This window comes from Sturnira hondurensis, unplaced genomic scaffold, assembly GCF_014824575.4.
Source record: "Sturnira hondurensis isolate 20B ecotype Veracruz unplaced genomic scaffold, ASM1482457v3 Scaffold0007865, whole genome shotgun sequence".
Taxonomy (NCBI): domain Eukaryota; kingdom Metazoa; phylum Chordata; class Mammalia; order Chiroptera; family Phyllostomidae; genus Sturnira; species Sturnira hondurensis.
Genome location: NW_028080496.1, coordinates 1,581,443 through 1,609,299, shown reverse-complemented (window position 1 = coordinate 1,609,299; position 27,857 = coordinate 1,581,443). Strand labels below are relative to the sequence as shown.

The window sequence follows — 27,857 nt, the reverse complement described above, 5'->3', positions numbered from 1 at the left end:
ACTTGAAGTCATTTTTGTAGCCTGTTTGGTCTGTGGCTCCTCCAGAGACCGAGGGGGAGGCACAACAGTGGCTGTAGGGACCTGGGGCGGCACTGAGAGGCCGCAGTGCTCGTGGGCGGTCGGACAGCAGGGCAGGCACCGGGGAGAAAGGTGCGGGGAGGGGCGCCCGCTCCCACTGTGGAGTGCACGCCCGATCAGGGAGTTGGAAGGTGGTGGTCACAGGTGAGGCGGCGAGCGGGGGAGCTGGTGTGTACGGGTGTTTGTATTGGGCTTATTGGGGCGACGGTGGCTCCCTGGACCACACACAGAAGTTTGCAGTGCACAGCCCAGTGGGGCGCCATCTGTGGGCTGCGCCTTGTGCCCACCACCCCAAGCAGCCACACCCCATCCATTTTCACACTTTCAAGGTTAATTATTTTTAGGGCAATACCAAAAATTAGAAGTCAGTAGTAAAGTAATAGCTTAATTTACTGAAAGGACACAGACACGGCAAAGCACGACAAGGAAACGGCAGCAGGTAAGGGCGTGTGGTCCCCTTCCACCGGCCGCTGGTGGCACCAGGGGGCACACTGTGCGCTCAGCACCCGGGCGGTGAGTGGCAGCCCTCTCCGCCTGTCTCCCACCTCCCCTACCTCCTCTCTGCCGTCCCTCCCATATCTGTCCCTTCTGCCTGTCACCTTCTCTTTCCTCCCCCCTTCCCCGAGTGCACTGTAACCCCTTTCCTCCCGTCTCTCTCTCATCTCCATCTCCTTTCTGCTCTGTCCCTCCCCGCATCTTCCTCTGGGCTTGACCGTCATTCCTCTCCTCTGCCTCCACCTCTCCCCTGTCCCCCTCTCCCCAGCTTTCCTGCCTTCTGTCTCTTGCTCCTTTACCCCCACCTCCTCCTATCCCCTCTCCCCACTACACCCCCCAAAGTCCTCTCTTCCTTTCGTCCGTCTCCTTCTCAGTGGCTCACTCTCCAAATCCCTGTGGACTCTGCGGCCGTCTCCCACTCAGCCTCCCGTCTTCCCCTTCCCCCCTCCTCCCTCCTGTCCGTGTTCTTGTCTGTCAGTCTCCTTGTCTCTCTCCCTTCAGCTACTCCTGTCCATGTGTCTCCTCCTGTCATCTCTCCATCTCCCCTCCTCTTCCTTCCCTAACTCCTCAGATCTCCCCACATCCCTCCCCTCCGCCTTGTCTCTCAACTCCTCCTCCTGCCCGTCTCTTTCTCTCCTACCACCAACTCTGTCCACCACTGCCTCTCGCTCCTGTTACATTCTCCTCCTTCCTCCCAGCATCACCTCCATTCTCCTGTCTGCCCTGATTCTTTCCTCTGTCCCCCGTCTGTCTCCCGTCACTCCCTCGTCTCCTCCACTGTCTCCGTCTCTCCTCTGCTCCTTAAGCCTGTCCGCCCGTCGCTCCACCCTCTCTGCCATTTCTGTCGTCGTTCCTGTCCTAGCTCCTAATGTCATCTCCTCTCCTTTCTCACATCCTCTGCTCTCTCTCTCCTGTCTCCATTTTTGACTCTCCTGCCCCCTCTCCACCCTTGAGTCCCTCCTCTCTCCCTCCTGTGTTTTACCTACGTCCTCTCCTGTCTACACTCCTGCCTCTCCCATCCTCGGGCCCGCTCCCGTCTGCTCTGTCCCCAGCCTTCTGCCCTGACCTGTGTCTCACTTCTTTTCCCTGTCTCTCCAGTCTTCTCCTCTCTTCTGTCCTCTCGAGTCCGTCTCTCCATTTTGTCTCCACTGCACCTCCTCCACCTCTCCCCATTTCTGCTCTTTCCCTTCTCCCGTCTGTCTCTCCTCTCCTCCTGACTCATCTGCCCTTCCCACCCGAGCATCCTCTGCTGTCCACCCTCCCCTCTGTCCCAACTTCCTGCCTGTCTTTACTCTCTCCTCCCGGCACTTTCTGGCATCTCCAGCCCTCTTACCTGTCTTTGTCCTTTCCTCTCTGGTCTCTCCTCCCTCCGTGTCCGTCCTGACTGCACACGATGTCCTCTCCTCTGTCCTGTCTCTACACGAGCTCCTCTCCTTACTCCAGTCTCTCTCTGTCCTCCACTGCCCTGTCTCTCTCCTACTCTTGTGCAGTGTATCCTCATCTTGTCCCCCTCCACTCCTCTGCGTGTCCCACCGATGTTGTCTCCTGTCCTCCTCCTGTACCCTCTGCTCAGTCTCTCCTCTCTATGCTGGCCCTCCCCTCCCCCACCTGTCCCTCTCATGTCTCTCTAGACTCTTCCCTGTCCCAGTGTTTCTAGTCTCCCCTGATGTTCTCTCTCCCCACACCTGCTTCCCCTCCTCTCCCAATCTCTTTGCTCCATCGCTCTCCTCCTGATTCTCCCACATCCTCAGTCTGCTCTCCCTTTTCCTCTCCCGTCTTTGACTGTGTCCTCTCCTCTGTCTTCTCCTGTCTCCCCCACCTCTGCCTTCTGTTTTTCCTCCCTGTCCACTCTCCCTGTATCTCCCCCCTTCTGTGTCTCTCCTCCAGTCTCTTTCCGGTACTTGTGATCTGGTCCGTTTCTAACCTCCTCTCCCTGTTTCTACTCCTGTCGGTCCCCATTTCTCCAGCCTCTCAGTCTCCAGCCTGTTGCTCCCCCCGATCTCCCCCAGGGCTTCAGTCTCTCCCCATGCCTGTACTGCCTCGTCTGTCCCCTCGTTCCTTTCACTGTCTCTCATCTCTTGCTCTCTCCCCTAAGGTGAAAAGAAGACAGGAGAGTGGAAACAAGGCAAAGGAGAGAGTGGAGAGAGACACAAAGGTAAGAGACACGATACAACACAGCAGAAGGGAGAACGTTGGAAGTGGGACACACAGACAGGAGAGAGAGAAGACGCACAATGAAACTAGAAAAACAGCAGAGGACACACTGTAGACTCAACGGAGAGGGGAGACGGAGCGAGATGAAAGGACAAAGACAGAATAGAGACCCAAGGGTGGGGGACAGAGGAAAAGTATAGGAGGGAGAGAGGGGTGAACACCAGGAGAGAGAGAAGACATGGACAAGAAAGACGGGTGGACAGCAGAGAGGATGGACAGGAGCGGAGGAGACCAATGGAGGAGGGGAAGAGAGAGGAGACAGGAAAACTGGGGGGAGAGACAGACACACGACGGACAGGTGAGAGCCATGGAGGCCTGGAGAGAGAGGAGGGCAGAGAGAGAGGAGGGCAGGGACAGGAGAGAAGACAGTGTGGACACCGGAGACAGGCAGAGGCTGGGAGAAGGGAGGCAGCAGAGGGGGACGGGGCAGACAGCAAGTGGCGTAGGAGAGGTACCGCAGAAGCAGCAGAGGAAGACGGGCTGGGACCGGACAGGAGGCAGGGGCAACGTGGGGGCCCGGAAGGACAGGCGGACCCCGAGAGCAGTCACTCAGACAGGATCCAGTCTTTATTTGGCAGCTCACTGGCAGCAGGTGACTGTGGGGCAGCGTATCCTCACGGTGTCCTGGTCCCCAGCACCCAGGGCTCTGTACCTCTGAGCACCCCCACCAAGGAGCCCACAGCACAGGCGTGGTTTGCCTTCCCCGAGGAGTCCGTAAGCTGAGGTGGGCACGAGTGGACCCCCCCCCTTACCTGACAGGTGAATGGGCCGTTTCTCGCCATCACTGGTCATTCAGGCACATGCCCACCCTCTGCCATGTTCAGTGATGGGGGCATGTGTCCCAGCAGGCACAAGCCTGGAGGCACTTGGGACCCTCTGGTCATCTTGGAGATGGCCCGCCCTCAGGAGCCCAAACAGCACGCCCCTGACCGCGCCTGGGATGCAGACCGACCGAGGGGCACTCACCGGGAGCGGGGCCTCAGCGCTGTCCTGCATGTGCTTCTGCGGGTCACTGTCACTGTCACTTTTGAAGTATTTCCTGGGTGGGGGCTTGGGCTTGGAGGATGATGGCTTTCTCACGAAAATCTCAAATGATTTCTTGAGTCCCAGGGGCGGGTGGTCTCCCTGTGTCTGCGGGAGGGGCGGGCTCTGTTGGGGGCGCCTGGCGTCCGGCCCCGGGGACCCAGCAGGGCCGGCTGCGCCGTCTTCCAGGTTCTGGGGCTGCTGCTGTCCAGCTCGGCTGGGACTGCCCGAGGGGGACCCGGACACGTGGCTGCTGTCACTGCTGGAGCGGGTCACAGCCTTCTGGGCCCTGCGCTGCAGAGGTGCCGAGCTGTCCTTGTCGCCGGCCAGCCGCCCGTGCCAACTGCTCTCCAGTCTTTTGGCCCCTGTGGGGGAAGCCATGGGGGTGCTGAGCGCTGGGCCCAGCGGATCTTGGGACTGCGGTGTGGGAGTGTCGCCCCCCCCCATTTTTACGTGACGGACACAGCTGCACACGCCAGCCGGACCACCAAGGCAGTCTAGTGTCCTAGCGGCACAGCGGGCCGCAGCGGCAGCCTCTCGACAGGGATGCTTGCACCACAAGGCCACCGCGTGGCAATGACCAAGGGGACACAGCCACTTGTTGCAGCCCTGAGGGTNCTGGGCCCAGCGGATCTTGGGACTGCGGTGTGGGAGTGTCGCCCCCCCCATTTTTACGTGACGGACACAGCTGCACACGCCAGCCGGACCACCAAGGCAGTCTAGTGTCCTAGCGGCACAGAGGGCCGCAGCGGCAGCCTCTCGACAGGGACGCTTGCACCACAAGGCCACCGCGTGGCAATGACCAAGGGGACACAGCCACTTGTTGCAGCCCTGAGGGTTGGACCAAGCTCTGTGTTGTGTGCATTTGGGTGACCGCACCCTGCGCCTGATGGTCCTTCTGTCAAGTTCTGGGGTATGAGGTGACTGAGTTTCCAAAGTCACAGCTTTCTGAGCAGACACAGATGTCTGTGAAATAAAAGCCGCGCGCCCCTTACCTTCCAGACTACACTGATGTCTCTCCTTCCCAAACCTGAGGGTCTCTGCGGCCTGGGCCACCGCATCTTTTAGCTGCTGTTCAGACACCTGAAAAACGTCCATCATCTGAAAATGACCACCACGGAAGAGTGGTCTTGGGCCCACCCCACAAGCAGGCCCACGGGGCCATTTCCCTCCCTGGACACACGGTGCCAACAGCAGATGAACCATGTACAGACAGACGCACTGTGGGCATCGGCGATGGGCTGGTTCCCGAGCAGGTTATAGGTGAAGTCCACAGTGACCATCCGCAGGGTCCCCACTCTGTGGCCTGCTGCCCAAGTACAGGCAGGGGCACCACCCCACAGTCCCACCAGGGTGCGTGCCGCCCTGGGAACCACCTGGTGTCTGCGATGCCGCTCGCACTGACTGACAGAGAACAGGCTGCCAGTGACCGGGGGGAGAGAATTTCAGAGGAAGAAGGGGAAGGTTTGCAGGAACAAGTACGAAGGACACATGGATGACGACAATGCGGGGGGTGGGGAGGGGTGGGCTGGGAGGGGAGTAAAAGGCAGGAAACGACTGGAACAACAATTACGCTAACACACAAATACCTAACAAGTACAATAATGATGACAAAAAGGTAGGCCTCTGTCGACCAACAAAGGGCACTAAAGAGGAGACAATGAAACCAAACAACCCAAACAGGCAGACAACCAGGAGACGCATGAAAACACCCCCACACAGACTCAGGGGGCTGCGGGTAGACCGGGACGCAGTAAGCCAGTGGGTCACCCCTGGGGGGATGCCTGCTGTCAGAAGGAGAGAAAACTGCCCCAGCGGCTCGGTGGACTGAGTGCAGCCTGGGAACCAAAGGGTCGCAGGTCTGACTCCCAGTCTGGGCACAGGCCCAGGCTGCCTGCCAGCTCCCCAGCAGGGGGCGCTCCAGAGGCAACCACACATGGGTGCCTCTGGCCCTCTCTTCCTCCCTCCCTCCCCCTCTCTCTAAAAGGAAAGAAACAGTGAAGTCTGGTTAAAGAAAGAAACAAAAAGGCACGCAGATTAGCAAAAACCACATTCCCACAGACATAGACGACCGTGTGGGGAGGAGGAGACCTGACTGGGTGATAGACGCACAGGTCGATCCACAGCCCACGCGCCCCACAACCGCACACCTGAAACCTGTGTGACTTTGTTAACCAGCTTCGCCCCAGTTCATTGGAAACACATGCTGCCTGAGATGTCGGCCCCACTGGGCCTGGCGGGCCAGGAACCTGCCGACCCCGGTCAGACTCCCTAGCGTCGAACCCGGTCTTCCTCACACTGCAGGGAAGGGTCCTCCCGGATTCTGTGCCTGGAAACCTAGCCTCTGGGGGTCCCGGCTTGGGTCCCCCATGCCCCCCCACCAGTTGTCACCACTCTGTGCAGCAGCTGCTACTGTGTCAGTCCTGCTAGGGGGCACCCGCTGCACACCTCCCTGTCCCTCCCCTGGAGCCTGTGACGCGGCTGCAGGAGCCCTTGTGCCACCCGCCCGAGGCGGCCAGGACGGTCAGGGAGTCTGTGCTGCTGTGGACCTTCGTCACCACACACACTGGGGACACACTCTAGGAAACGGAGGTCGAAACCCAGCCCAGTCTCCTCCCGCATTCAGCGCTCACGCAGAGCGAGCGAGCGTGAAGACCAGATGTCCCAAGCGGTATTACCTGCGGGTCTGGGTGCCGGCTGACCGTGATGGGCACGGGCCCAGGGCTGCAGTGGCTCAGGACCGCGTGGGCGTCGTTGAGGGACATGCAGTGCACGGGGGACTCGTTGATCTCCACAATCTCGTCGCCACACCTGCAATAGCACAGACAGCAGGCCGTGGGCAACACTCATCCGTCGGCGGGCAGATGGGGGCGCGGAGGGGGGGAGAGGTGCTCCTGCCGGGCCCTGGCACGGGACTTCAAAGCCACGTGATTGAGCAGACGTCTGTGGTCACCTGACAAATGCAGACCAGGGCGACCCAAGGCCGCACACAGGTCACCCCTGGCCCAGCGAGCAGAGTGAGAAGACGGAGCAGAGGCTCGTCTGGGTCTGGCCCCAACCCCCCGGTGTCCCCGCCCTCTCACACACGTCAGCTGGTCACAGCTGGTCCATGGGCCTCCGTGTCCCCGTGGGAGCCTGAGTTTGGGGGAAGGAGGGTCAGACATGCTGAAAGGTGAAGAGGAAATAAACGGGCGGGGCAAGCACTGAGGTGCTTGCAGACGGACACTGGGAAAGAAAGGGACGGCCTCGTTCCGTTGTGCAGTGAGAGCCGAACGGGGAAAACCCGAAGCACAAAACGGACAGCCACACCGGGACAAGGGGGGTTGGCACAGTCCAGCCCCAGGTGCATAGGGAAACTATGGAACAAAAGGCACCATTCCCTCCCCAGTAACAAATGCCCTGCTTAGGACTTCCAGCCAAGATGGAGGTGGGGTAGACACTCTGTGCCTCCTCACACAACCAAAAGGAGGACAACAACAATTCAGAAACAAAGTAACAACCAGAACTGACAGATAACAGCACTGTATGAAAGTCAAACAACCAAGGAGGTAAAATAGACACATTCATCCAGACCAGTAGGAGGGGTGCAGGAAAAAAAGTGGTGGCACCGGGTGCAGAAGGCGGCAGGTGACAAACCCCGGGAACACGAGGGCAGCAGGCGGACCCAGTGAGATGGCAATTGGGAAGCCGGGCACAATGAGTAAGGCGGCTGGCTGCCCAGGCGGTCCCACATTCGTGCTCAGATAAACCAGGCAAAATGGGAGCAAGACAGACCACACAACCTGGGGTCCCAGCACGGGGAAATAAACCTCATAACACCTGAAATAAGCCTCAAAAACCCTGAAAACACCTGTGGGGGTTGAGGTGCCGAGAGACTCCTGGCCTCACAGGAGAGTCTGTTGGAGAGACCCACAGGGTCCTAGAACGTACACAAACCTACCCACCTGGGAATCAGCACCAGAAGGGCCCAGTTTGCTTGGGGGAAGTGGCGGAAGGGACTGAAATCCAAGAGAGACTGGAGCAAACACCATGTTTCCCTCTCAGGCCCCGCCCCCACATAGAGCGTCAAAACCAGCGACTGAGGGCCCCCCCCTGGTGAACACCTAAGGCTCCGCCCATCACTACGTAACAGGTGCGCAGGACAAAAAAAAGGCCCAAATGAATGAACATATTAAAGCTCCAGAACAAATACTTCTAAGCAACCAAGAGGTAGCCAATCTATCAGATGCACAGTTCACAGCACTGCTGATCAGGATGCTCACAGAACTGGTTGAATTTGGTTGCAAATTAGATGAAAAAAATGAAGGCTAAGCTAAGTGAAATGAAGGAAAATGCACAGGGAACCAATAGTGATGGGAAGGAAACTGGGACTCAAATCAATGGAGTGGACCAGAAGAAAGAAAGAAACATCCCACCAGAAAGGAATGAAGAAATGAGAATTCAAAAAAATGAGGAGAGGCCTAGGAACCTCCAGGATATCTTTAAATGTTCCAACTTCCAAATGATAGGGGTACCAGAAGGGGAAGAGGAACAGCCATGAGTGGAAAACTTACTTGAATAAATAATAAAGGAGAACTTCCCCAATCTGGCAAAGGAAATAGACTTCCAGGAAATCCAGGAAGCTCCGAAGGTCGCAAAGAAGTTGTACACAAGAAGGAACACACCAAGGCACATCATAATTACATTAGCCAAGACCAAAATGAAGGAGAGAATCCTAGAAGCATCAAGGGATAAGGGGACAGTCACCCACAAAGGAGTACCCATCAGACTGTCAGCGGATTTCTCAAAAGAGACCTTACAGGCAAGAAGGGGCTGGAAAGAAGTATTCCAAGTCATGAAATCCAAAGACCTACATCCAAGAATGCTTTATACAGCAAAGCTTTCATTTAGAATGGAAGGGCAGATAAAGTGCTTCTCAGATAAGGTCAAGTTCAAGGAGTTCATCATCACCAAGCCCTTATTATATGAAATGTTAAAGGGACTTATCTAAGAAAAAGAAGATGAAAAATAGGAACAGTGAAAGGACAGCAAACTCACAATTATTAACAACCACACTTAAAACAAAATCTAAGCAAACAACTAGAACAGGAACACAACCACAGAAATGGAGATCACATGGAGGGTTAGCAACAGGGGAGTGGGAGGAGGAGAGGGGCGGGGAAGGTACAGAGAATAAGTAGCATAGACGGTAGGTAGAAAATAGGAGGAGGGAAAGAATAGTATGGGAAATGTAGAAGCTAAAGAACTTGTAAGTATGACACATGGTCATAAACTAAAGGGGGGAATGTGGGTGGGAGGGGTGTGCAGGGTGGAGGGGAATGAAGGGGGGAAATGGGACAACTGTGATAGCATAATCAATAAAATATATTTTAAAAAAAGAAAAAAATAACTGCCTTGCTTAGGAACCAGACGTTTTTCTGGAGAGGCCAACGTGCACCTGCATCAGGCGCCATGCGCCACGCCGTCTGTCTCAACAGCTCAGCCGCTGCCGCAGGAAAACGGCCAGCACAGACAGCCGGTCAGCAGGCACTGGGCTCTGCTCCAGCGCACCTGTGTTTAAACAAAACCCAGACAGCAGACTCCTGTCTGCTCGCCCGGCCTCGCTGCCGATCAGCAGGGCTGACACGGGGACTCGGGTGACCTGCGACAGCCTGTGCTTCCTCCGGCCCAGGTGGCCTGCACACCCGTCCCCGACTGTGCTGTCCGGAAGGCAGGCAGGCGCCCATCCTGAAAGCCGCGCCCACACAGCACCACACGCAGGGGACCCCAAAGCTTCCCATGCAGGGTCAGTCCCTCTCTGTGGTCAGGCCCCAGGAGCACACAGGGACAAGCAAACCCACCCTTCCCTCCGTGGCTCGGCGCTGACCCGGCCTGACCAGGGTGTGTCTCTACAGACTGCCGTGACCGGACCACCTTCAAAACTAGGGCAAGACTCGGCTGGCTGAGCGAAATGCAAACCCAGTGAGAGAGGACGCATGAGAGAACCCACTGCGTGGGGGAGAGACGACCTGAGACGAGACGGTCGGTGTGCGGACGCCACGGGGGGTGAGCATCCGCGGCAAGACCGGACAAAAGTGCTGTGACCGCATCCAGCCCGCCCACTGAAAAGACACTTCCGATCTCCACTTGCCTACAAGCTGCGTGTCCACACACAAGTCGGGCGGCCCGCCGACACACACCTGATGCGGGTTGGCATCCACCGTGCGGCAAGACCTCACACAACACAACACCTAAAAAACAAGCGATCGACTGCACCGCGGGCAAAGGACCGGAACAGACCCTGGTCCAAGCACAGAGGACATGCAGGTGGCTCGCAGATGTGACAAGTGCTCGACATCACTCGTCAGAGACACGTGAACTAAAACCAGGATGGGAAATGACCACACACCGTCAGAACGGCCACCAGCAAGAAATCGACAATGGCGGGTGCTGGCGAGGGCGGACAGAACCGGGAACCCCGCGCACTGTTGGTGCGGTTGTAGGCTGGCGCAGCCGCTGTGGAAAATTCTACGGAAAACGCTCAAAAAATGAAAACCGGAACTGCCTCTGACCCAGTGATTCCACTGCTGGGAGTCTATCCGAAGGGGCCGGAGACACTGATTTGGAAAGACCGTGAGCACCCCACGTTCGCTGCAGCGTCATCCACAGTCGCCAAGAAACGGAAGCAGCCAGGGCCCCTCGGGAGGCCAGTGGGTGAAGAAGCTTCCGCACTCACGTTATTACATGTTTACACAGTGCACCACTGCTTGGCCACGAAGAAGAGAATCTTGCCCTTTGGGACAGCGTGGCTGGACCTGGAGATGACGCAGTTGCGTGAAATACGCGAGAAAGGCAAATACTGTCGGGATGGGCGGGGGAGGACAAAATGGCGGCTGACGTAGAACCCGGAAAGGACGGCTGACGTCACACCAGGGACCCGAAAGGGCGGGCTCGGCCGAAGCGGAAATCCGCATAGCAACCTGAGCCGAGGGAACCACCAATGACTATCGCCGCTTTGTTCAAGGGGGACCAATCCCCAGCTCCCACGGAGAGAGCAACCAATATAAAACCCCGCCACATTCCCACTCCCACTCTGCCGGCCGGGGAACCTCGCCCTGGGGCGCGAACCCCAGTAAAGCTCTACACCGCCCAGCGCTGTGGCTGATGGGCATTTCTTCCTCGGCGGAGCCTGAGAAAACCTTTCACGTACCACCTGATCTCGTCCGGGGCATCTGATGGACAAAATAAACTAACAAACCAGAAACAGAGTCAGATACAGAGAAGAGACTGAGAGGTGTCAGAAGGGAGGGAGGTTGGGGGACTGCGAGAAAAAGGGGAAAGGATTAAGCAAAAACAAAAAACAAAACAAAAACACCTCATAGACACAGAAAGGGGTGGAGGAAGGGAGGGGAGGGAAAAGCGGGTACATGGTGATGGAGGGAGGCCTGACTTGGGGTGCTGAGCCCACAGTGCAGATGATATATCAAACTGTACACCTGAAACCTCTACGATTTCATGAACCCGTGTCACGCCAATAAATTCAATAACAATTTTTTTTTAAAAATGCCTGAAAATACTTTCTTTAGGCCAGCAGGTCAGTCGGGCACGCCGATGGCACTCCTACCCTGGAGCAAGTTGGACCCGAACCGAATTGCGGCCACGCCGCCTGTCCTCCTTATCCTGCCGTCCTCCCAGAGGAGGCCGCTCTGCCCTCCCTGGCCACGCAGACCTCAGGGACCCTGGTGAACGCAGACTCGGGTGCAGCAGGTCTGGGAGGGGACGGGACCCCGGGTTCCCAACACACTCCCCGGTGGCTTCCATGCCGCTGGGCCATTGAGTCGTCTCCACAGCAGCCCCCCCGGCAGCCTAGGAACCCCCGCTGTTGTGCATCAGGGGTCTTCCCAGACCCAGAGAAAGGAACCTACCGCAGCCGTCCGTCCAGGTGTGCCACCGACCCCGGCGAGAGCGTGTGGACGAAGATGCCCGAGACACCCTGGAAGTAGGGCACGCTGCACAGGCCGATCCCCAGACCCACGCCGGCCTCTGCGGACAGACGGGAGGGCTGCTCAGACTCCCTGGGGCTCCCGGGCTACCAGGAGCCTGCACACCATCACATCGGTCACTGTCCCCTCCTGACCACGGCAGGGATGCCCCCGCACTGAGGGGCCCCCGCGGTGGCTGGGCACAGCTCTGGGGGCCGTCCCAGCACTGAGCGGCAGGGACATCGAGAAAGAGCAAGTGGGGAAGGGCAGGAACGAGGGAGGGAGGCAGGGACTGTGTCACGCGGGTGATGTGCTAGAAAGGACAGCAGGGCCACTCAGGCCTCACAGGGGACAACACTTAGGCTACAGGACAAAGGATAGGAACGAACCAGGGGTGGGCCAGGGAGAAGCGGACACCCCGGCCACTGCCGAGGGCCCCAGGGACGGCGGGATGAGAGGACGTGCACAGGGAGGCCGGCCGGCCTCACGGGGGCCGTGCGAACGGGGAAGAGGCGTGGCCCGATTTCTGCTTTTTCCTATTTCACTGGCGGCCATGAAGAGAGGAACAGGGGCAGTGAAGAAGGGAGCCCAGGGGGCCAGTTAAGGAGCCACCAGCGGTTGCTTTCTGCCGCTGGGTTTGGGCCCCGCACTGGGACACCACCTGGGTCGGCCAGTGTCTCCTGGGACCTGTGGACCCACAGCGCCAGCCCTCCCGCCGAGCACGGGCGTGGAACCCACTCCTGGACAACACCACCCCGTCCCCAGAGACACCCGGTGAGGGAAGGTGGGGGGAGGGGACCGCAGAGCCCGGGAGGAGGCACACGCTACCTTTCGTCAGGGACACCTCCACCAGGACTCTGTAACTGGGCTTGCGGGCGCTGGCAGCAGCCTCGGCATCTCCCAGCAGGAAGGTGCTGCCGTCCTTGGCGACGCAGGAGCTGGAGCTCAGGGAGCGGCACAGCGGGGGCGACAGGTGGCTGCTGGGGGCGTGGGGGGCCGTCAGGCGGGTCCGCACCGTGAGGGTGAGCAGCCCCTTTTTGGCTTGCTGGAAGGGAAGAGAAGGCGCCTCGGAGCTCAGGGCCGACTGCGGGCAAGGTGCAAAAAAACAGGCCTCCGAACAGCCGTGTGTGTGCATGTAATCGTGTGCCTCACATGTGTGTACCAGAGAGCACACATTACACGTAGGACGTATGTGCGGTACATACAAAGATTTGAGTCCTGAACCTATCAAAGTAGAATGGAGGCTGAAAAACACTTTTTAGTGATCACCTTACAGACCTGACACAGACTTGTAACTGTATCGACGTAAACACAGAGAAAGCTTCTAACTTCAGTGGCTGAAGTGCACCCCTCGCCCTCACCCTGCCCGAGCGATCTCGGCCACACGACTTTTTCTGAGCCAGGCCTTGCTTTCGCCCTGGGCCCCCGCCCCTCGGGTGGACCCCACGGCCTGAACCTGCAGGTCTGAGTGAGGGGGGCAGTGCTCGGGGCTGGGCAGCATCCTGGTAACAGGCGATCACCTTAAACTTCTGCAAGGCGTCCTGATGGGTCAGTCCTGCCATTGATTCACCGTTGAGTTCCAGAATTTCGTCACCTGTCGGGACAGGGAGAACCTGTGGCTGACAAGACTGCTGCCCCATGAGGGACGTCCTCCTTACCCTGCAGGAACTTGGGGCTCGCCCTCCTGCCCTGGGTTTGCATGGAGCACAGAGGACCTCGGAGACACTTCTCATGGGGTATCCAACCCCTGCCCCGCCTCCCGCTGAAGCTGCAGGGGCAGCGTGATGGGCCCCTCAGCACCTGTGCCCTCCCAGGACATCAGCATTCTGAGCCGGGCGCAGGCGGCCTGGCCTGGTCCCTGTCCGCCTCCTCCCCTGCGGCCTCACGGGCAGAAAGTCCACCCCACCCACAGCAACCCGACGCCTATCAAAACATCAGCGGCATTTCTCACACAATGAGAACAAATAGTCTTAACACTTACACGGAGCCACAGATGACCCTGAAAAGCCAAGGAAATCTTGGAAAGAAGGACAAGGTCGGACGTGTATCACACAACCTGACAGCAAACTGCACTACAAAGCCACAGCGCTCAAAACACCATGGTTCTGTCACAAAATAGACACACGGACAAACACAATGGAACAGAGAGCCCAAAAATAAACTCAGGGAACCACCACAGGACACAGTGATTCCACTTCTGGGAATTTACCTGAAGAAACCCAAACACTCATGAAAAAAGACTCAGGTACCCCGGTGCTCAGGGCAACGTTATTCACAATAACCAAGGTATGCAGGCAGCCTAGGTGTCCAGCAACAAATGAGCGGTTAAAAGAGTTGTGATACAGATACACAAGGGAGCATTACTCACCTGTAAAAAAAAAAAAAAAAGAAACCCTGCCATTTGCAACAACGAGGATGGACCTACAGGGTACCATGCTCAGTGAAGTAAGTCAGAGAAAGACAAACACCCTATGATGTCACTAACATAGGGAATCTAAAACAACAAAGCCAATCATCAAACAAAACAGAACCAAACTCAAGCTACAGAGAGAATGGCCCTGGCTGGTGTGGGTCAGTGGACAGTGTGCTGGCCTGCACACCAAAGGGTTGCCTGTTCAATTCCCAGGCGGGACCCATGCCTGGGTTGCAGGCCAGGTCCCCACTAGGGGGTGCACAACAAGCAACCACACACTGACGTTTCTCTCCCTCTCTTTCTCCCTCCCTTCCCCTCTCTGAAAATAAAATCAATTTTAAAAAGCCTTTATTCTTTAAAAAAAATGACACAGAACAGACTCATGGGCACCAGAGGTGAGGGGACTGGGGGCTGGTGACACAGGGGAGGGACCGAGAGCACAGCCCGGCAGTCAGAGAGTGGGCATGGGGGGCGGAGTGCGGGGAGGGAACAGCATCACTAATACCGGGGTGGCGCGGGTGTGAGCAGGGCACCGGACCCCACAAATGGCACGAACGTGTGCAGGTGTAACCGAGATGCTGCCTGAAAACGGGAGGACACTGCCCACCAACCGCACTATAAAGAGCAGAAATGGAAAACAGACCCACGAGGCCCCATTTCTGTGCTCCCGCCGCTCCTCCCTCCCCTCTTGCTCCCTGGGATCCGTCATCTCTCCTCACTCAGCCCAGAAACCCACGTGTTTTCTCCGACCCGCCCCTCACGTGCCACCTCCAAGGAGGCTGTCACCTGTGCCATCGGCACCCCCTGCCCCTGGTCCCTCTGCACTCTGCTCCCTATCAGGGCCGGCCCCTCCCCCGTCGTGAAACCGCCACTGGCTGCCCTGCCCACGTGCACAGCCCCGCGGATGCCAGAGCTGGTGCGCTTCCGGTAGGAAAGCGGGAGGGTGAGTACTGCCCACGGCCAGGCCCTGTAGCCCCGAAGCATCACAGACGAGAGGCCAGTGAGCGGACGTGGCCGCGTCCCTGTACAGCTTTCTGCGGAGACTGAAATCTGACTGTCCTTGAATGGGCACGGGCCACACAAGAACCAAAAATCCTTCTGACCGTACGGACACAGAACAACCACAGGTTGACATACATCTACACGGTTTACAGCTCTGTGGCACCAGGCAGAGGCCCGCTGCCGCCCGCCTGCCCTGCCTCAACCCGGCCCTGCCTCGGACCTGACCCAAGGGAAGAGAGAGGGGTGCCCCCTCCCCAACCCCCATGGGTGAGCGGCCCAGGCTGCAGGGCCTCCCCTCGCTCCATGAAAGCCTGGCCCTGAGTTCTGCCTCCCGGGCCCAAACCCGCTGCCCAACAACCCAAACGGGACTGTGGGGTGCAGTGGGGGCTGGAGGACACCTGACCCCACAGGACAAGAAGACAGGGCAGGGCACTCAGGAGGCACCTCGTGTCCCCAGGCCCCTGACTCTTGAGCTAAGAGCAGGAGAATGGGCAGGAGTGCAGCCAGCAGCGGGACGGACCAAGAACTCCCACCAACAGGGACACGCCTGGGAAGTCTCCCTGCCTGGCACCTAGAACACAGTCGGCCCGCAGAGGGTATCTCCCCAGCCAACTGGATGCACCGAGCCCTATGGCTGTGAGGCAGGGAGGGTGGGGACGGCGAAGGACAGGGCCTCTGGCCATGCACGTCTGAACAAGAAGGGAGCAGGCCGTGGTGCGCAGACTGCAGGATCCGTCCGCTGCTGTGCTCTGAAGGGTCGGACGCACCCCGCCTTCCCAGGATCTGAGGCGGCGCTGGGGACCGTACCTTCTTGTAGCCGGCCGTCGGCGGCAGCGGCACCCTCCGCGAAGATGGTTTTGACGTAAATGCCGATGGGGCCGTAAATGCTGTCCTTTCCCCCCACGATGCTGAAGCCCAGGCCCTGGGGAAGGGAGAGCGGACTCAGACTTCGGAGGGTCCCCTGGGGCTCCAGTCGCGTCCGGAGGGCGGGCTCCAGCCCTGCACCCAGGATTCAGGGAGCCTTGGACGGCTCTGGTTGCAGGGTCTCAGGACTGAACGCAGAGAGCGGAAGAGCTGTGTGCGACGCTGAGGCCAGGCAGGGCCACGCACCCTCCAGAGGTCCTGCACAGGCTGCTGTGGCCCACAAAGAGGGTGCCTGGGTGGACACTCCCCTTCACGGACAGTTCTGGGTGGGCACTTCCTGTCTCTGAGTTCACCTTTCCTTCAAAGACGGTGCTGGTGCCGACAGCCCCTCACTCACAGGCTGTTTCCATAGCAACATGACCCCGACCTCAGGGGTCACAGCCCCCTGCAGTGCACAGCACGGCTTCCCGGGAGGGGCTCCCTCTCCCGCCAGCGCTGTCCCTGCCCGCTGTCCTGCCGCAGCCCTCCCCTGGCTGAGGACACGCTGCCGACCTGCCCTCTCCCTCAACTGGGCCCTGAGCTGGCCGCCCTCCTGCAGGCCTCCGGTTGGTGACCCGGCCCCAGGCGCGCCAGCTGGGTCGGGTGACAGCACCCCAGTGACACAGGAGCAGACACTCCGACATAAATTCCACCACCCTCGGCCGTCCTTGCAGGAGTCCTGGTGCCCGTTTCCACTGTGCACTCATTCAACCAAGGCAAACGACCTGAGAGTCAACTATTTCTAAACCTCGTCTCCCTCAGTGCCAGGGGGACACAGCATGGTGACTGCCAGCCAGGAAGCAGGGCTGGGTGGATGCAACTTGGAAGTGGAGACGGCCACTCCCGCGATGAGGCCCAGCAACCTCAGTCTCCCCTCCTGTGTCCCCTCCCGTCTCCAGAGCTCCCAGGACACAGAAGCAAGGAGGCAGAAGAGCGAGGACTCTGGGGGTGGGGCCCCACCCCCCGGGGCCCCACCCCCCACCCCCCACCCCCCAACCCCCACGAGTGTGTGCCACTGTGTATATTTGGAGCAGGGCCGCCGCTCCCTTCCTCCGACACGGTAGCTCCTCAGACCTGGGGTCACTCCAGCGATTTCCGCAGGCAACGGCCCTGCTCACCTTGGCCTGGCCCTTCATCAGCACCACGTTGGAGATGACGGAGGCATGCAGGCCCGCCGAGGGCTGCAGGAGCTGGGCCGTGCTCAGGGAGCGCGTGGGCCTGGAGGCACCCTGTAACAGCGACGGACGGGGGCGGGGGGTGAGTCCACAGGCAGGAGCATACCCCGCCCTGCCAGAGGACACCCTGCAAATGCCCTCTCTCCTGAGGGCCCACCCATAACACCTGCCACTGCCCAGCGGGGCATGGCTGGGGGCCTGGTACAGGGGGGCTGCGTCTGGGGGACTCAGGAGCCGGCTTTGCTGGGCCCGACCTCCCCGCAGACTGGCAGCCACACTGACCCAGGATGGTGAGTCTTCTAACCAGTCTCCAGCAAGGCTGGAAAGCCGACTGCCAGGAATACCCCCCCAGAATGCAGGACACGTTAAGTAAGACCTACTTTGCGCCAAGCCAGGGGCGGCAGGCAGGGGCCAGGAACCGGAGATCGAGACACTCAGATCACAGACCTGAGGCTGGAGCACAGGAGAGGGGCCCCCACGGCGGCGGCGGCGGCGGGGGGGGGGGGGGGGGGAGCAGCGCCTCCCTCACACCCTTCGAAACTCGAGGGGTGGCATGGCCTGGGGGTCAGGGCTCACACTCAGAGCTCCGCAGACTGCTGTTTCCCCTGACTCTGTCGCTGTCACCTGGTGACCTGGGCGAAGGGACCTAGTCACCCCTCCATGCCTCAGGTTCCCTGCCTGTAACACGATCTGAACTGGGAGGCCATCTTTTCCCAGCACTGGAATACCAGTGTCTCCCACTTGTGATCGGAAACCGTGGTAACTCAAGGAAGGGAAGGGAAGGCACAGAAAATTCTCAAGCCCCTGCTGCGTGCTCGTGCCGGGACAGCCAAATGCCCCAGGCCCAGAGGCCCACTCTGGAGAGCCCACGGTGCGCCAGGGAGGCAGGCACCAGCAGAGATGAGCACACCAGGGAGACATGCGGGTGAGCGGGGACGGGCACTGGGAGGATCAGGAGGGTTTCGCAGGACCGGGCGTTTTCCCGAGGGATGAGGGACAGGAGGGCAAGGCTGCAGCCAGAGGGCGCCCTGTGACCGCAGTGGCGGCTGGAACCCTGACGGGAGCTGCGCGCTGGCTGGGCTTGGGGAACGGGGCTACCGGCAGGCTGCGGGGTCCCGTGGGGACGCTGTGCTTCCCCGTCCGCTCAGCGCCCCGTCTGCGAAGCGATGGCCACACAGCCAAGGCCATGGCCTGGGGGGCCACCAGGGGCTGGCCCCTCGAGTCGCAAAATGTATAAACTCAGCCTTGCTAAGCTCCCGTGTCCTCCTGTAAAATGGGGCCCACCCAAAGGCCTTTCTGAGCTCATGTTCATAAATCGAGTCACCTATTACAGGGGTTAAAAGTCGGGTTTTGGAGCCCAGAGGGGCAACGTCAAACCCCGCGCGGCCTCCAACAATCCATGTGACTGGCCCAGGCCCCGCCCCTCGTCCTGCTCTAAGGCCCCGCGGTGCAGAGGGAGCCCGGGTGCGGTGCATCCCGGTCCAAGTCTACGGGGTTGGCCGCTAGTGCGCAGAAGCGGCAGCACTTGCAGGTCCCTGCCACACGGGGCGCTCAGGAGACGACCGGCCCGAAGGACGTGGTCCTTTGCCCAGAGCGGGCCACGCCCGCTGGGCTGCACCCTCCTCCCTGCAGTTGTGTGGACATGAAACCATCCCAAGTCCTGTCCAGCCCCCCCGAGTCGGGTCCCCCCCCCCAGAGGCTTACCCCGGCCTTCCCTGCAGGACAGTCCAGCTGCTGAGAAAGAGACTTCCGGCTGCTGCAGAGCGAGTACGGCGGCCGGTCTGTGGCGGCGGCCGTCTTCCCGGTCACGGGGAAGTCTGCCTCTACGGGGCAGTAGGGATTGACGCCTGGACCGGCAGGGAAAAAGAGCAATGCGTTTGTGTGGAAAACGGCAGAGAACCGCAGCCCCGACGGGCTGGCCCTCCTGGGCCAGGGGTGCAGGGCCCGCGCGGTGGGGACAGAGGGGCGACGCTGCGCTTCTCTTACTGTGCCCTCCGCGCCGAAGGCCGCAGACAGAACTCCCACGTGCACGTCCCCTCAGCTCACCCCAAGGCAGACAGACCAGGGCCCCCAGAACAGGCAGAACCAGAGGGGAAACCTGGCGGCCTCCCCTGGGCACATTTCAGCTCCCACGAGGGCAGACGGCCTCCCACACGCAGGCACACACGCCCGGGCACGCACACGCCCCTGACACGGGCAAAGAGCCAACTCCCTCTTCTTTGGGAAGCTGAGGAAATGCAAAGCCACCAGCTTCCTCTCCCGGGAACCCCAGGCCTGCTTTCCTCCGACTAGGAACCCCACTACATCCAGCTGCCCTGGCCGGCCGGGGGCGCAGGCCGTGGCCCCTCGCAGTCCACAGCAGCACGTCCCCACTTAGACACGCTGGAAGCCACGTGCATGACGTTGTTCCAGGAGCCACATTAAGAAAGGCAACGGAAATGGGTAGGATTAACAATACATTCCAATCAGTCCAGTATACTAAATGGAGTCATAATAGATAACAGGTAACATTATTTTTGAGATTTTGTCCATCCTTCCTGCATTCTGTGCAACTGCTGGACCCCGAGTGTCTGTGGCCTGTCCTGCACTTCCCGGTCCCAGTGAGCTTCACACCACATGCTCAGGCTGTGGCCAGTGGACACTGCGCTGGACAGCACAGCTGCGGGGACTCAGAAGGGCAGGGCTTTCCTAGTGCCCCTCAGCTCCAGCGAGGGACAAGGCTTGTGTGGAAAAACCCGGGAAGACAGCTGTGAGATGGGAGTAGTTCGAGGGGAAGGCAGTTGGCAGAGTTTTTGCCCTTGGGGTGGGACAGACTCAGGCTGTGTGCAGGCTGCAGAAAGCAAGTCGCTGGCCAGGCTGGGCTCAGGAAAGAGGAGAAAACGGGTGTCCCTCAGTTCAGGGTGTGAGTCGGGCAGGGGTGGGGGTGGGGGAGGCATGGGGCACCAAGAGGAGGCCTTCCTCTCCCTGCTCCGAGCCCTGACGACTCCCGGAAACAGCTGGGGGATGTGTTCCTGCCAGGCCCGGGCAGGTGGGTGGAAGCCGGTGTAGGGCTGTGAGCACACGAAACAGTTTGCCCTTGTGTTATTACTTATGGACTAATTATTGTGTAGTTCCCCATGCAAACGACGGTAAGCCTGCACACTGTACACCCTGCACACTGAAATCATTGTCTGGGAGGCAGGGCAGTTAAAACCAGTTACATGTGTAGCACTGAGTTGGCTGACAGTGTGGTCCTAAAGCCCAATGCAAAAGCCTAAACAGTATTGGAAAGGGACACCGTACAGTGAGATGATCTGATAATAACAATGTGAGCTTATGATTTAGTTGAGTTGGACCGGGAAACAGATGGGAGACAGGACGACAGGCGAGTGGTGCCGACTTTCCTGAGGGAGATGACCTGGTCTCGAGTACTACTTCACTGATCAGACCTCGTTCACTGATTAACTGAAAGGAAACTGGAAGTGAAAATAAACATTGAATAAGCCTCCCAAAACACTTTCAGAAGTCACACACACACACACATACACACACACACACATATACACACAGCAAGGAGCAGAAAACAAATGATGCGTGGCCAGGAAAGAAACGTCAAGTCAACATTTAAGTCAACGTTACTTTGACTTAAAACAAGTCAAAGTAAAAGCAAATATTGCTTATAATCCTGACATCGACAGCTTGAGGTTGTCTGTGAAGAGACGGCCAGGCCTGCTTTCAGGATCTTGCTGCCCACTATTTGCAAAAAACAAACAGAACAACGAGAATGAAATGAAAAGGTGGGCGGAAACTGAAGGTCGCGAGTGATGCTGGAGTCAGCCACCCACTTGTGAAAAATTCTGTCTTGCTTCTCGCTTCATGGCAAACACCCAACTTACAGATACACAGTGAGTGTGAAAAAAATTATTTAAAAACCAAAAGAAAATATAGCTGAATATTTGATAGTTCTCTGGATGTAGAAGAAACTTTAACATTAGAAAGGAAAAAATATCAATAGATTTGACTAGCATACAAAGACAAAAACGTCTTGGGGTAAAAAAACTTAAAACCAACCAACCGAGGAAAGCCATGTCCAACACACAGGACAGCCAAATATTGCTTTACCCGGGAGGGTTTTTATAAATTAACGGTATAACCATGATCACCCCAATGGACACACAGGCACCTCACACCAAGAGCACTAATAGAGGCAGGTGCTCGTGACCCGCTGTGCGGCGAGTTCTTCCCACCACTGGCCGGTGGGGACTGCGTAACGCCTTTCCAGCACGGGAAATGCCTGACGTGGCAGCACTGCGCCCCGCAGCAGAGCTCAGCCACCGCGGACAGGCCAAGAGGCTCGTCCCTGTCACAGACGAAGCCCCTTCGGGAGGCGGGGTCTGGAGCCCATGCCTAGCTCGCAGCCACGCCTGGCCACGGCCCTCCCCATCTCCCCTGAGGAAGCCATCGCGGCTGGGACCCACGTCCGAGTGCCTCACCGTCGTGGAGGGTGTCGGCGAGACGCTGAGGAGAACTGAAGGACCTGCTACTGGGGAGGCGGTTTGCCACACCACGCGCACCCGCAGAGTGAAACGCTGTGTGTCCACCAACCACCGGAGGCGGAGGTGTGTGTGCTCTGTGGACGCCGAGCACCGCAGGAGGGGAACGCGTGGCGGTGTTCAGGTGACACAGACCCTCTCTGGCCGGGCACCTGGGGCAGGGGCGTTGCTGCCTGCTTCTCTGCGCTCTTCACCTTTCCCTGACTTGGCATCCTCCCTGCCACCGCCGCCCAGAGCCCCGGCCCCGGCCCTTCCGACCTGCAGCAGACAGGCCCACGGAGGGAGCGGCCTTCCTGACACCGAGGAGGACGTCACGTGACTGAGCAGGCCTACAGCCCGGCCTCTCTCCTCGGTGCCGCACCTCCCCGAGACACAGAGTGCAGACAGGGGCACTGACTGGGTACCGGCGCGGCACACAGCGCGCTGAGACGGGCAGGCGGCCCACAACCTTGGTTTGCTCCAGCCGGACGGCACAGACCCGCGCCCCAGATGGCCCACGTCACTGACGTCCCGGCATCCAGCGGATGCCAGGTCCCGATCCCGACGGCCGTGTGGCGAGACACTTACTGGTGGAGTTGCTGCGTGTCCTTTGGTGACAGACTCTGGGGAGCAGGAAGCTACTACTTTGTGCTTCTAGTTTTCCGGACTTTTCTCGAGAGGAAGTTGTAGAAGCTTCCTGCAAAACAGTTCCAGCCTTTTACTCACCGGGTTGGTTACAAGCGAAAAACATTCTCAGAAAACCGAGACTTTGACACTGACCTTGGAAGCCCGTGCCGGGTTGTGTGTTTCCTGCTCTAAGTCACAGGCTCCGTGGGGCGAGGAGTGAGGGCGCTGCCACCCACTGAGTCAGGGGCGTGAGGGAAGGGCGAGGGAGGGAGAGGGGCTGCAGGGGCGCGGCCCCAGCACAGGAAGGGCAGAGCGCTGGTGGCGGTCACGCGCCAGGTTCTTCCATGGGCTCGGGGGCGCGGCTGCAAACCAGCTGGCTGATCTCGGAGGAATGCCACGTTGGAGCAGCATTGACAAGAAAACAACGCGCCCGGTGCACCACAGGTTCTTCCCCAGAGACGCACAGAGGGTCGGGGACCAGCAGCATTGGCTCTCTGTGCCCCTGGGCTTGTCCCTTCATGGTTGGGGCTCAGTGTCCCCTTCGGAAGCAGAGGGGGCGGACTGAGCCATCACTGCCAGCTCCATGGCTTTGAACGTGACTGGCGGCCGCGTTCAAAGAGCTCACAGGCCTCTGCCCTCTCTGACGTGTTCACAGGGCGGTGGTCTGTCCCCCAGCACGGAACTCCTCTCTGGTTCCCAGCTGAGCCCGGTCACTCTGGGCAACGGTGTAGTGTCTCTCCTCAGAGGGGTCTTGGTGGTGCCCCAGCCCAGCTCCCGTGGTGGCCCTGAACTCGGGGCTGGCAAAGACCCCTCCCTGCTTTCACCGAGGACATGGCCGCGGCGCCCCGTGATTACCCGGGTGGCGGTCTCTGCGTTTCTGGGGGGCAGCGAGGGTGGCCACAAAGATGACAGGCAGATCCTTGTGGGCACCACCCAGCCACCTGCCTGGGACAGGAATCCACAGCCAAGCCAGGTGCCTCCCCTGAGCAGGGAGGGGCTCAGGGGACCGTTTCCTCGTAACTTCACATGGATCTATGACTCTCTTAAGATAAAGAATTTAATTTAACAGCTATTTAAAAATTGCGTTTCCATGCACCAGGAAACAGCAGTTAGAAAATGGCATTCTGGCCCTGGGTGCTGTAGCTCAGTGGATTGAGCGAGGGCCTGCAAACCACACAATCGAGGTTCGATTCCCAGTCAGGGCACATGCCTGGGTTGCAGGCCAATTCCCGGCAGGGGACTCATGAGAGGCAACCATACATTGATATTTCTCTCCCCTTCTCCTTCCCTTCCCCTCTAAAGATAAATAAATAAAATCTTTAAAAGAAAAAAGAAAAAACAATTTGCCATTGCATCAGGAAAGAAAGAATGCCCAGGAACTAATCTAAGGAAAGCTATGTCAGCCCTTTCTAAAGAAAGTTACACAACTTACTGCAAGGCATTCACAACTGAATAACAGACAAATAGATCATATTTAAGAAAACAGGGGACTTAGTAATGCACGCATGCCAACCCCTCCCCCAAATTCATCTATAAATTTGGTGAGGCACTAACAGAATTCCAAGGCTGTTTTTTTTTAGGAGTGTCACAAACTGGCCCCTGAATTTTTATCAAGAAGGTAAGGGCCAGAAATAAATATTCCCGAATAAGCAGAGAGAGGGAGACACTTCCCTACGAGGGGAACGCTGCCGATGTTGGAACTCAGTGACTCAGACGGCAGCGTCTGGAGAGAAGGTGACAAGCCGGCCCACGACACAGACAGGGAGCCTGAGACAGCCTGACTTGTGACAGGAACAGACACGCCCTGGGGGGAACACCTGGGGGGAAGGTGGACCTGTCAGCAGTGGGTGCTGGGACGAGGGTGGGGCAGCCCTGGGGGGAAGAGGACAGCGCCCCCTACGTCTCAAACACACCAGCGCCAGGTGGCCGGAAACCGCAGAACCGTGCCAAGTTCGGAAGACCACAGGGCCAGCAGGATCCCTGAGTGAGTCCGCTTTAACCAAGGAGTAAAATCTTTAAATAGGACACAGAAAGCACAGGCTCTAACGGACATGACTGCCAAGGTCCAGGTTAAAATGAGCAACTCCTACACATCCATGAAAAGAATAAAATGACAAGTGAACAGCTGGGAGGAGATGGGGAAAGAAAAGCACCAACAACCACGGCCCCCCCCAAAAAAAACAGAAACCCCCTGGGCATATTATATGGAGGGACGTTCACGAGGCCCATCAATGAATGGGAATGGGAACAACTTCAGCAGCGATGAAAGAAATGCAAACCGGCACTGGCGGGGGGCGGGGCGGGGGGGGAGATTTCACAGGCCCAGGCCTGATGAGCCCGCCCCTGACGAGGCTGACCCGACCCCAATGGGGCCCCGGAGCCACTGAGGCCCAGGCCACTTCGAGGGAGGTGGCGGCAGAGCACAGGGCGGGTGGCCAGGACACACACAGTCCCCAGACCCCACCCTCACCCTGGGAAACCTGTGCAGGTGCGGGGTGCACCGATGGGTAAGTCTGCAGCGGTACAGTCCCTAATGTAGGAAACAAGACAGGGACATGGCCCGAGTGTCCACCGCCAGCAGAATAAGAAAATGGGCGGTGCACACACATGCATGTTAAACCCTGCAAAGCCCCAGAGGTCAGTGGCCGAACGACAAAACCAAACAACGCAGAAGAGTGTCTGAAACGTGACGCTGAGTGGCAGGCGAGCCTGCCGACCCGGGAGCCCGAGCACCTGCTCTCATCACGGGCCCAACCGTGGGAGGCCCAGGACCTCCAGGGCCGGGACCCACGGTCCCCCTCCCTGCTGCTCACAACTGGACACCCCGGGTGTGAGTCAGCGGACAGCGGTGACAAGTCTGAAAGGCCAAGGCGACACGGCCAATGGTCAGGACCCTCAGGACGTGGGGGACGGACACGTGAGTCCCCGGGCTCCTTCCTTCTACTCTGCACCAGACCAGGTGCCGGGAGACCTGCCGCCCAGAACCGACAGCCGGCAAAGACACAGAACGGGAACAAAAGCGCTCTCCTGGCCAAACGCCAGCAAGGGGGGAGGAGCCCCAGCCTGGGCCCCACATGGAAGGCATGGTCAGGGGCGCGTCCACCTGCGGGGGCAGGGCCATCCGCCGAGTGCTTTACTTCCTGCCACCTCCTTGTGACAGAAGAGACGGGCCCAGCAGCTCTGCCCACCCCCACCCGGAGCAGCAGATGGCCACCCCACGGCACCCGGCCGGCCAGAGCAGCTCTTCCCAGCCCGGCACTCGGAATGGCTGAGACCCAGCGAGACCTCCAGCCGCGCGGAGAAATGGTCTCCGACCCGAGCAGCGCCGCAGAGGCTCCGAGGACTGAGAGCCCGGTTTCCCGTGTTCTCCCATGTCTCTCCCCCAGGCCCCTTTCCCGCGGGGCAGGGAGGTGCAGGAGACCAGCTTCCAGGCACGCGGCTCCAAAGGGAGGCCAGCACCCGGGAACCAGTGGGGGTGGGAGGCCGTCAGCGCGCATGCTCCACGCCCTGCACGTGGCCCACCCCTGCCACTCCCCTTCCCGGACACGGGGTGCAGGGACACAGCAGCTCCGTGGGAGTCCTGCCCCGGCCAGCTCCCCCCCCAGCCACCCCGTGGTTGCCCTTGGCCTCCCCGAGCTGCTCTTCTGTGGCAGGAAGAGGCAAGTGGCCAAAGGATAGGGTTTCCCAGTTGCCAAGGAAGCCAGGCCCCCAAAGCCACAGGCCCGGCCGCTCCCAGGCGCAGAATGAAAGCCTGTGTGTGCCCGCGGAGGCCTGGCCCCCGTCTCCGCCCACGGAGCAGATGGGCGATGTGACCTCATCGCATCCCGAGTCACGCTGCAGGAGCAGTGACTCTGCCTAATTAGGATTTTTAATTTGTGGAAAGAAAAAAAAAATTCCCCCACTACTGAGGCCATTCCCACGTGGGTCAAAGTATTTTGAATCCTTTCAGGAGGGCAGCCCAAGGTAAGGACCTCCCGCGCCTCTGGCCTCAGCCAGTGGGAGTGGCCAAGGCCGTGTCCAGTGCAAACCCACGTGCGGGCTGCGAGCCCACGCGAGCAGGGCTGTGTGCGCACAGGCGCCCTGACTTCCGAGCGGCCTCCCCACAGCTACGTGTGGAGCCATCACCACGTGCCCGTCCCAACCGCCCCCGCAGACCCCAGGCCACGCGGTGATCGCTCCGGTTTAGCCAGAGGGAGACAGACAGGGATGGGGTTGGGGCCATCAGACCGGGTCTGTCTCAGCAAGAACCCACCATGCCCTGGTGTGCGTGGCCCCGGGCTGCTGGCAGGTGCACAGGCGAAGGTGAGGGACCTGCCTGTGCCCACCGCTCACGTGGCCGCGTGCCCACCAGGTAGACCCTGGCTACCCAAGCTCACGCAGGCGTGTTTATCAAGGTATGCGGACAACCTCACTGTACCGTAATCAACAGCTTTTACACACCGGACGTTCGGCCGGCAGATGGCCTCGGCGCCCTGCCTCTGCTCGGGTCCACGTGAGATGGGGGGCTTCCGGTCGGAAAGTGGGCGGGGCTGGCGGCCGGCTGCCTTTCAGGTCTCCCTACGGTCGGTAGGGAAACTGATAGAAGTGCTAGGGTGCGTGAGACTCTAATACAGGGAGAACGCACACTCTATATGTTGCTGCTGAAAAGAACCGTAAAGGTGTTTTTAATGTACTCATTTATTTTTCGAGAGAAGGACGGGGAGGGAGAGGGAGAAAAGCATGGATGTGTGGTTGCCTCTCACATGCCCCCTACTGGAGACCTGGCCCGAAACCCAGGCATGTGCCCTGACTGGGACTTGAACCCTCAACACTTTAGTTCTCAGGCTTGTGCTCAATACACAAGCCACATTAGTCAGGACATTTTTTTTTGGTAATAATTTCTTCAAAATGACCCTCCTTGTAAATGTGGAGCCAGCTTTACCTGTGGGACCCGTGCCTCCCTCTCCCCAGGTACCTCCTTGACTCCTGCCCCCTCCACTCTGGCCCTCTGCCTTCCTCCTCCAGCTCCCTGCCCCCACAACAGCCCGGGCTCCCTCCTTACTCCCCAGGGAAGCAGAGCCTAGATCTCCTGTCCTCAGCATGGCCTTGAGCTTGACCTGAGCTCACCCCTGGTTCTGAGGTCACACAGACTTCACAGTGACTTGGCTGCACCTACACACCTCTCAGGAAGACCCCTGGTGAAGAGCATAAGCCCTGTTACGAGTAACCAGGGCGTTTCTTACGCCCAGAAGGGAGCTCACAGGCAGCGCCCGGCCAATGTCTGAAGAAACAGCAGAAGAGGAGGAGACGCACAGGTGGGGACGCGAGAGCTCAGGCCAGCCTCCGCTCCCTGCGGTGGCAACAACCCACGCACTCTTCCCATTTGAAAAAAGAGCGGATCTGCAGTCCAGGCGTCTCCTCCCTGCACAGGTCTGAAAGAACGCTTTTTTTTGTTCCGTTGGGGGTCTGGAAGGGC

The 27,857-nt window shown here is 59.1% G+C and overlaps 1 protein-coding gene across 2 annotated transcripts in view; it reads right to left on the bottom strand.

Moving 5' to 3' along the window:
* Window positions 1–27,857, bottom strand: part of IL16 (interleukin 16) — a 58,020-nt gene that overhangs the window by 10,515 nt on the left and 19,648 nt on the right. Inside the window, exons 3-12 of one of the 2 annotated variants that reach the window (XM_037053500.1) lie at window positions 22,364–22,472; window positions 18,969–19,111; window positions 17,208–17,318; window positions 15,994–16,108; window positions 13,292–13,365; window positions 12,600–12,816; window positions 11,715–11,832; window positions 6,489–6,621; window positions 4,806–4,893; window positions 3,754–4,175 (exon numbers count right to left, since the gene is read on the bottom strand). In XM_037053500.1, the coding sequence (XP_036909395.1) occupies window positions 3,754–4,175; window positions 4,806–4,893; window positions 6,489–6,621; window positions 11,715–11,832; window positions 12,600–12,816; window positions 13,292–13,365; window positions 15,994–16,108; window positions 17,208–17,318; window positions 18,969–19,111; window positions 22,364–22,472 (1,530 nt within the window). Of the gene's footprint in view, window positions 1–3,753; window positions 4,176–4,805; window positions 4,894–6,488; window positions 6,622–11,714; window positions 11,833–12,599; window positions 12,817–13,291; window positions 13,366–15,993; window positions 16,109–17,207; window positions 17,319–18,968; window positions 19,112–22,363; window positions 22,473–27,857 lie in introns of those variants that run through there. The other variant, XM_037053501.1, reaches the window with a different exon arrangement.